The sequence below is a fragment of the Clupea harengus genome, chromosome 26, assembly GCF_900700415.2.
Source record: "Clupea harengus chromosome 26, Ch_v2.0.2, whole genome shotgun sequence".
Lineage (NCBI taxonomy): Eukaryota > Metazoa > Chordata > Actinopteri > Clupeiformes > Clupeidae > Clupea > Clupea harengus.
In genome coordinates, this window is record NC_045177.1 from 12,278,045 (window position 1) to 12,287,263 (window position 9,219).

The 9,219-nt window shown below is 41.3% G+C and overlaps 1 protein-coding gene across 1 annotated transcript in view; it reads left to right on the forward strand.

The window, feature by feature from the left end:
• Positions 1 to 2: 2 nt before the first annotated feature.
• The window catches only part of kcnh1b (potassium voltage-gated channel, subfamily H (eag-related), member 1b), a 26,714-nt gene continuing 17,497 nt past the window's right edge, over positions 3 to 9,219 (forward strand). The window contains exons 1-6 of the mRNA XM_031563545.2: positions 3 to 1,370; positions 2,479 to 2,602; positions 3,564 to 3,670; positions 3,771 to 3,899; positions 4,127 to 4,245; positions 6,834 to 7,226. Of these exons, the coding sequence (XP_031419405.1) occupies positions 1,298 to 1,370; positions 2,479 to 2,602; positions 3,564 to 3,670; positions 3,771 to 3,899; positions 4,127 to 4,245; positions 6,834 to 7,226 (945 nt within the window). The 5' untranslated portion in view covers positions 3 to 1,297. The remainder of the gene's footprint in view (positions 1,371 to 2,478; positions 2,603 to 3,563; positions 3,671 to 3,770; positions 3,900 to 4,126; positions 4,246 to 6,833; positions 7,227 to 9,219) is intronic.

Genomic DNA, 9,219 nt, shown 5'->3' on the forward strand with positions numbered 1-9,219 from the left:
TGCTTGGCTACATAAATCAAATATAATGTGTTGGTTGAATGATTTGCACCTTTATATTAATTATACAAACGATGTTTTGGGAAACTATTTCTTCTGGCGGAAGACTCTGTAGTGTCCCGATTACGTTGTGTTTAGGCTTTTGGTTGCACTGGTGGAAATGAAGTAGTCTAGGGCCTATGTTTGTCCAGGAATAGTAGTATTTTGACAAAGTAATAACTTTACTTTTCAATCATCCCTATTGTAAAACGCCAACATTTTCCGGTCTATGGAATGATTAGGCCTACCTCCGAAGCATAGGCCTACATTTATTAAAAATGCCGCCAGGTGGAGCTATATGCATTGGGGTAGCAAAATATGAAATACGATTGGCGGCTAGGCCTGTTCGCCTAATATATAGCCGTCACGTAGCTGTTGATAGATGATAGGTCCCAGAATCAGTAGGCTACCTAATCAGTAAGCTATCTATACTAGATGAGTTACAGAGTGGTTAGCATTTTTTTTTGTCAAAAATGAAAAAGTTAAAATAGATTATGTAGCTTACGTTGAAGCATATTTGTTTCTGTATTTTGAATGCGTTTGATTGTATTTGCTGTAGGGCCCCAGAAATATACAGACATGCGTGTAAACATTTGATCCTAATCAAGATGGGCTACGCAAAATATAACATTAAGCTTCCACATTATTGTGGGTCTAGCAGCCTATTTCATTTTTGACCAGAAACACTGAAATATGGACCTTCAAGGTCAACTGAGAGACAGTGTGTTGAGTGAACACTTGTTTTTGGTTAAACTTTATTTTGTAACATTCCCTGATATGAGAGATAGCCTGCATTATTAATACATTCTTCATTTCTGGTTTTCCTGTCACCTAGCGTACTCTAACCATTAGCGTATTTCTCCCACAAGGGTACAGACGAACTCTTGTCCGCAACATTTTTTTCACCGTTTCATTTGTTTCGCCAACGTTTGTAGATCTTAGTTGTGAAGTTGCCTCCAGTGTCAGTTTTTCACCGACAGGTGGAGATCACTTGCATATTGTGAACATTGTCATGTGGACAGTACGAGGGTACCCACCCACGGATCTATTCGATTGATGGTGCTTTACATGCATGGAATCTGAGCACGGGGAGTTCCACCAGCGAGAGAGAGCCGGCGCGTGATGAGAAAGCCCTGTACATATTTCCAAGTAGACTAGGCCTATCAACGGACCATGAAGGTGGTAGCAGACAGGAGCTCATGTCCTGCGGATAATTACACCAGCCAACTCTGGGCGTAAGCTCACTGAATCTGCAGCCGGGATGGCTCATGGTCGAAGAGGTCTCGTCGCCCCACAGAATACTTTTCTAGAAAATATTGTTAGGCGATCGAACGGTAAGAAAAGCTTTGATATGTTTCTGAATTAAACTATTAACGACTATTCAAATGGATACTGGAATGCATAATAGCGCACAGGTGTGTCTTCTACAAAAAAGATGTAATTTGCCTTATTGTCTTTTAGCTTTAAATATCCATTCATACTTGCCATAATACGCCTGTTATACACTGTAAACATCTCAATGCCGCAGTGGGCATTTGCCCTTGAGAACGCAATGGCACAATACAGTTATCCCAATGATTATAGTGGTTATAGGTTAATCGTAAAAAGTAATACTGTTCAATTTATTATAAATGCATGACAGTTGGCTTAATTGACAGCAACATTATACAGGAATCGTTCAGCTAGCTAGTTAGATAATGAAGCGATTATGTTGAAAACATTTAAAGCGCTGTAGCCTATCCATTTTGGATACGGCTAGGTGGTACAGATAGGTGTCTGTGGCGTTAGTTTGAGTTTGTCTCTGATTTAGTCTACATGATTTAACCATATTTCTTTTCAACTTTTCAGTTTGGACATTATCTCATAGACAGACAGGTATAATTAATTGTTTTGAAGTGGTTTCATTGTCTTGCGTGCACCCTCCATTTACTTGTAATATCTTGTGTTTGCTTTCCCCCGTTTTCCAGATATGTTTTGTGAATTCATCTTACCGATAGAACTCCATTCTCTCCTGTACTCCCCTCCCCTCATCAGCTTATAGCCTTCTGTTTTACGTTTGATTTTACAGGCGAGCAAAGTGATCACAAACGTTTTATCGTGATAGTTTAAATGACAAACTACCATGGGCTATTTAGTGGATTTATATACTGTGCCCACATCAGCTGTTCTCTGTGTTCCGTTTAGCATTTGGTTTTGTCATCTTCAGTCACATTACGTAGTTTTGATCCAGTTTTCAAAGGTATTTTAAGATGCTCTCAATTCTGGGTCAGGTCCAGGTCAGAGCAATTTGCGGTTGTTCTACACGGATTTAGAAAAGTTCTGTGACTTTTGTTCATCAAGTCAAGTGTTGCAGACACTTACATAACACTGTTGATTGCTTCAACCATTGTGTTCGTTTTAGTTGTTACCTTATCTCTCTTTAATTGACTGATCTCCCAACAGACACTAATTTTGTCCTGGGCAATGCCCAGATAGTGGACTGGCCGATTGTGTACAGTAATGATGGATTTTGCAAACTGTCTGGTTATCATCGTGCCGAGGTTATGCAGAAGAGCAGCACCTGCAGGTATTTTTTTAACTTGGAGTTTCTTATTGCCAATTTTACATAAAATCCTCTATTTTCTCCCCTCTCCACATGTTCTTATGAATTACCACAGGTGAACAAGTTAGGAAGTCATGTGATTCTGACCATAACTGATTTATACCAGGAATACCAAACAACATAATTCATGCTTTTAAAATGGCAAGCTGGACTGCTTCAATGCTCTCCGGTGTGGCCTTTTCTAGAAAAGAACTCAGGCGAAAACATACATCCATGATATGTTTATATGTACATGCATTATATTTGAAAGAAATTAATTAATTGCACTCTTTGCTTTTGTTTGTGTTTTAACTTTATTAACATCTGAGCAGTATTTAAGGTATTTAGATGAGTTATTAAGCCCTGCTTAACTCAGTTCACTCAGTTGTTAAATAACCATGATGACTTATTCTCTGGTAAACCTGGTCAAAGGTAGAATACATTCAGGTTAGAGGCAGGCAGAGCTTGATGAAAACCAGCTCTATAACATGATTCCACCCAGTCTAGAGCTCGAACAGTGCACAACACTCATCGATTTACCCTGTCAAATTTCTACTAGCACCAAATATGGAAAGCTATGACAGATAATTCGGCCTACAGAAAACATCGTTCATGTGTATCACATGTCCAGACCAATGTGACTGCACTTATCATTCTAGACCTGTAACTTCAATGCTTTAGTTTAACCAACTGCATTTGTTCTTTACACTAAATGTTATATGCAGGAAATTACAGTATATTTTACCAATCGAACAATGGAAATTTAGGCTATGTGCTTGCACTATAACGCATAGACACTTTATATTATACAAGTGATTTGCTGAATAGCAAAGTGTTGATGTGTAGCAATATGTCAATATTTTCAACCATCCTGGGACTAAAGTTTTCAAACGGAAACAACTCTGTAACTCTGTTGAAAGTAACCTGTGTGCTTTATTCTTCTCAGCTTCATGAACGGAGAGCTCACAGACAAGGAGACTTGTGAGAAGGTTCGGGAGACACTTGAGAATTATGAAGTGAACTCCTTTGAGATTCTTATGTACAAGAAGAACAGTGAGTGCCGCGCGCATTAACACAATACCTTTCATTTTACAAAGTGCATTAGGTCTAAAAAGACAAAGATGCCTTGGTACTGAACAAACTCTGATTCTAGGGATGCCAGTGTGGTTCTTTGTGAAGATTGCCCCGATCCGTAACGAACAAGACAAAGTAGTGCTGTTCCTATGTACTTTCAATGACATTACAGCCTTCAAGCAACCTATTGAAGATGAATCATTAAAAGGTTTGTGAATGTGCCTTCAGAGATGCTCATTTCTTCATAAACCAGATTCACTAAGCAATGTTCTGTCAATGACAATAAGGGACAGCTAGGAGTCCATTATGAGTTGGGGTGCATGGTCTCCTTTTCATGAGTCAATCTCTACCTTCATCTACCCACCAGAGACTCTCCTTCCCACCCTTCACTCCCTCCACTCCCCTCTCTAAGTAATGTACTCTTATTCGGAGCAGGTTGGGGGAAGTTTGCCCGTCTGACCCGAGCGTTGACGAGCAGCCGGGGCGTCCTCCAGCAGCTGGCTCCCGCTGTCCAAAAAGGCGAGAATGTCCATAAACACTCACGTCTGGCAGAGGTAGTGTTTGTCACGCCAAGTCAAGTCAAACCATGCATAGTTTGTTTACAGAGGGATGACATGTCTGTACTTCAGTTCCATGGTGTAATGGTTATAACACACAGTAATATATGATGCAGCAGCTCAAGACATGGTGAGGGTGGAAATACAAAGACTGCAGGTAGAACAAGGGTACTGCTATGTAAAATAACTATATGAAAAAATGGAATATTAACAGTGAAAAAACAACAAAATGCTTATAACGATATTAAATATGAAAGTAATAGTATTACAGTAGATGAAATAATGACTGTAATAAGAACAATAATAACTACACCAGTGGTTGAGAGGGGGAATGGGTAGGTGTCGATCCAGTGGCTGTCCTGTGGGCAAGTCACAAGTCTTTTATTGTCTTTTATTGTCAGACTATAAGGTACAAGGAGCTAGTGAAAGGCAATCAGCAGAGGAGTTACATATGTCCCCTTTGGCAGATTGAAGACACGCTGCCGCATTCTGGATCATCTGCTACCACACAGTCCTACTTGAATAGCATTTTGATAGTCTAGTCCATGTGCAGGACCTTGCAGAAGGAATTGTGTAGCATGTTGTGTGAGATAGGGTCTGATCTTCCAAATATTATTGTGTACCTGACAAGAACTTGAGACAGAAGCCACATGCTCATAAAATCTTAAGTACGTCATGAAATATCCCTCATCCAAACTGAAATGTCACTGAAGCATGCTTCATGAGATTCAAGTCTAAATTGTGCAGTCGTCTGGGGGGAAGAACAAGAGAAGCTGAGTGTATTCTGCATTACAGTGGTAGTAGGACCCATGGTTGCAGAGGATCTCACCTAATGAAGTATGATGTGTAGATAGAGAATAGGAGGGGTCCAAGTACTGGGCCTTGAGGTACACCAGCGGCGAGTTATACAGCTCAGTATACAAATACAATACAAATCTACACTAGAACAGTAGGGAGGAACTATAGATGGCAAAGATTAAATATTTGGCAGAGCAAGATAACAGTAGACAACATTATAGGTTTCAGTACAGTCGATGTTTCAACCTGACTAACGGAAATTCAATTCAATTCAATTCAATTTGATTTATATAGCGCCATAACAATACAATTGTCTCTTGGCGCTTATATCAATGCTAATCAATGCAGCAGCAGCAAGCAAGGCAGTACTGTAAAGTGCAGGAGGAGCAGATATAGATTCCTGCCTATGGGTAAAAGAGGGGTACACTTTAGTACACGTTAGTATATTATTATTATTATATTATTATATTTAGTATATTTATTATTTAGTATAAGCACCTTGAGATTTCTTTGTATTTTAAAGTGTGCTATACAAATAAAATCCATTATTATTATTATTTATTATTATATTGTGAACTGGGGCCTAATCTGGTCAGGTGATGTTGGTGTCTTTGAAGGCACATTCCTGGACAAAAAATGTCTGCAAGAGATGGTAGAGAAACAACGATGATATCTTCTGCTGTCCTCACTATCCTCTGTAGGGTCTTGTAATCCCCAGTCTTGCAGTTCCTCTGTTATACAGTGATGCGGTGGTCAGTGTGCAGTAGATCAGAATCAGAATCAGAATCAGAATCATCTTTATTGGCCAAGTACATTTCCACATACAAGGAATTTTTTCTGGGTTTAATTAATTGCTCTCAATGTACTTAAAGTGAAAAAAATTTGCATGCAACAGTTTAGGATAAAATAAATAAATATAATATATAATATAATAATAAAATATAATAATTTTTTAAGATAGTAGTCAGTAGTAGATAGTAGGTGGTCAGTGTGCAGTAATTAAGAGTCAGGAGGGGTAGGGAAGGTTTGCTCTTTATAGCCTCTGTGAAAAATAGAGACGGCGCTTTTGCCCATGGCATGTGTGCATGGCAGAACTGCAGTGGAGTCGAGTTACCACACCTCCTTAAATCAACAATCAACTCATTTGTCTTTTCCACACTCAGAGACAGATTGTTGTTTTGGCTCCTGAACACATGCTGTAGCCTTAAGGGGTGTGCCGGTGCGAGGTATGCCAGGGCTGGAGGTGGTGTGTGTGTGTGTGTGTGTGTGTGTGTGTGTGTGTGTGTGTGTGTGTGTGTGTGTGTGTGTGTTTGTGTGTGTGTGTGTCTGTGTGTGTGTGTGTGTGTGTGTGTGTGTGTGTGTGTGTGTGTGTGTGTGTGTGTGTCTGTGTGTGTCTGTGTCTGTGTGTGTGTGTGTTTCAATGACACAGTTTAGCAAGGTAGTGTCCTTCAAACAGTTACACAACTCAGATGGCATTCTGTTCCTGCCTGGTATATTAAGAGTACATAAACATCAACAGGCCTTGTTGCTCAGTCCAATGAATAGAAGTTGTCTGTAGTTAATGTAGGAGTACCAGTATCCAAAGCAATGTCAAGTCAACATGCAAATTAGACAATTAAAAAAAAGAATGTAGTTAAATGATCCTTTCGCCTCATGTCTTCTCTCCACCCTTTCTCCCTTTTTGTCCTCCTTTACTTTGATGTCCAACCTCTCCCTCCTGTCCTCCTCTAATCTCTCTTTCTCTCCAACCCCCTTCATCCTCTCTTCATCTCTCCTCCTTCCCTCAGGTTCTGCAGCTGGGTTCTGAGATCCTCCCCCAGTACAAGCAGGAGACGCCCAAGACCCCTCCTCACATCATCCTGCACTACTGCGCCTTCAAGACCACCTGGGACTGGGTCATCCTGATCCTCACCTTCTACACGGCCATCATGGTGCCCTACAACGTGTCCTTCAAGACCAAGCAGAACAACGTGGCCTGGCTGGTGGTGGACAGCATCGTGGATGTAATCTTCCTGGTGGACATCGTGCTCAACTTCCACACCACGTTTGTGGGCCCGGGAGGGGAGGTGATCTCAGACCCCAAGCTGATCCGGATGAACTACGTGAAGACCTGGTTTGTCATCGACCTGTTGTCCTGTTTACCTTACGATGTCATCAATGCCTTCGAGAATGTAGACGAGGTGGGTGTGTTTTTTTTTTCTTCACTTCAAGTATTTTGAAGGACCATAGAAATAGACTATTTCTGTGGAATGCCACACATCTTATATTATGTTGGATGTGTGCTGGACATCTACTTTAGTGGAATGTCATTGTACATGCAGCTAAATATGTTATAGTTCCACATGGATTTTTATTATAACTAGGCCTCTTCCAATTTCACCAGTATATGGAGCATCAACACAACCTGGCCTTAGCTAAGCTGGCTAGAACATGTTTCCACAGCCCAGTTGTTACTTTCACTGTGGTCATAGTTTGGCAACTGGCAGGCGGGGGGGGGGGGCTGTCTGTGTTGAGTAGGACTACCACTGAGCAAGTATTGACGGGTGTCTTTGGCGATGACAAAGAGGACATACTGTCATTTGAAAATTGTTTTGAAAATAGGCTGCATTTGGTGCTCTTATCTTCTCAACATTCATTAGGGCTGATTATCAACTCACTTGGCTTTTTTTAGCATTGCCATGGCATTGTTATGCAGATTAGACCCTGCCACCCCCAAGGAAGATCAATATTTAGCTTAACCTATCAAAAAGGGACTTCTGGTTATCCTTGCCAATCCCCCTCTTCCATACACAGCATTGGTCTCATGCTTGGCTCCAACCGTGTATGTGAGACATCTGAGCCAGGATTAAGAGAGATCCACAGTGCTATCGCTCTGCAGCTGGGAATCGGAATCTGAACACTGCTCGTGGTCCCCCTGGCGCTAGAATAAGTTACCCAACCACATTTCTTGTACAGTTGACAGTAATTTAAAGTTCAGTGCACTAAAATAAAGCGGCGTCCATTATGTAATTTGAAATGTTACTCCTAAGCTATGCCCCCCAGCTCAATATGAATCCAGTGGAACTTGTTCAGACCACAAAGAGAAGCCTGATGGTGGGTTTGGTAGGGGGGGTTCAGTCTGAATCAGCAGCTGATAGAAACTGTGGTTTTTGAATGTGGAGCTTTTCAAAGGCCAATAACTGGTGCTCCTGGGGATTTGTGTCAGTCCAGGGAGGATGCGGAGAGTGACCCAGCTGTTGGAGGAGACACTGGGACTTATAGCTCAGACTCTTACTGACTGACTGCTGAGGGGAATATGAATACAATCTAGAACCTCGGTTCCCAAACTGGGGTACGCGTAGGGGTACGCGTGGGGTACGTAGCTGGAGATTGAATGTCTGAAGGGGTACGGGACTGTAAAAAGTTTGGGAACCACTGATCTAGAAGGTCTAATTGTAGAAGGTCTATAGGATAGGTGTTTAGGATAGGTGTTAAGGATAGGTCATTTGTTCAGCTTTCCTTCTTCACTGTATCTGCAGACACATTGCTTTCAAAATTACACTGATTTTTAAGGCCAAGATGTAATGAATTGCACCCACATTTGGATACATATGAAATACAGGAATTCCTATATGCACAATAGTAAAGCACACATTTTGGCAGAAGCCATTGACACACGTTATATGACGGTTTGAAGAATATTGTAGACATCAAAGTCACTGTGCTGTATTTTGTGAAGACACTTCATTTAAACCAAACTTGCTTTTCCCCTTCTCCTCCGTTGCCTTCTCCTTCCACTTCATAAATAATCTCGCCTTTCTCTCTGCCTCTGTAATGTTGAATGTTGTGTGTATCACCCCAAACCAGGCGTGAGCTGCCCAATGAGTACGCCCCCACAGAAGTATGAACACATAACACAATGCCAACTCATCCCACCAGTCCTTTATCTATTCCTGGAGCAATGATAGATAAATGATCATGTGACAGATTTCTGACTGCGCGTTAGGAGTCGGTCGTTACGTCCACTCTCCTCTTCTAAATAAGACAATAAATAAATATGAACAAATCAGACTGGAAACCAGTCAGCCAATCATCATCAGCGGCTATTCTTACACATTTCATCACCTGCTTTGCTCTCTCTCTCTCTGTCTTCCGGGTGCGGGTGCGATGCCAGGGCAAAGATGGGCAAGGGAG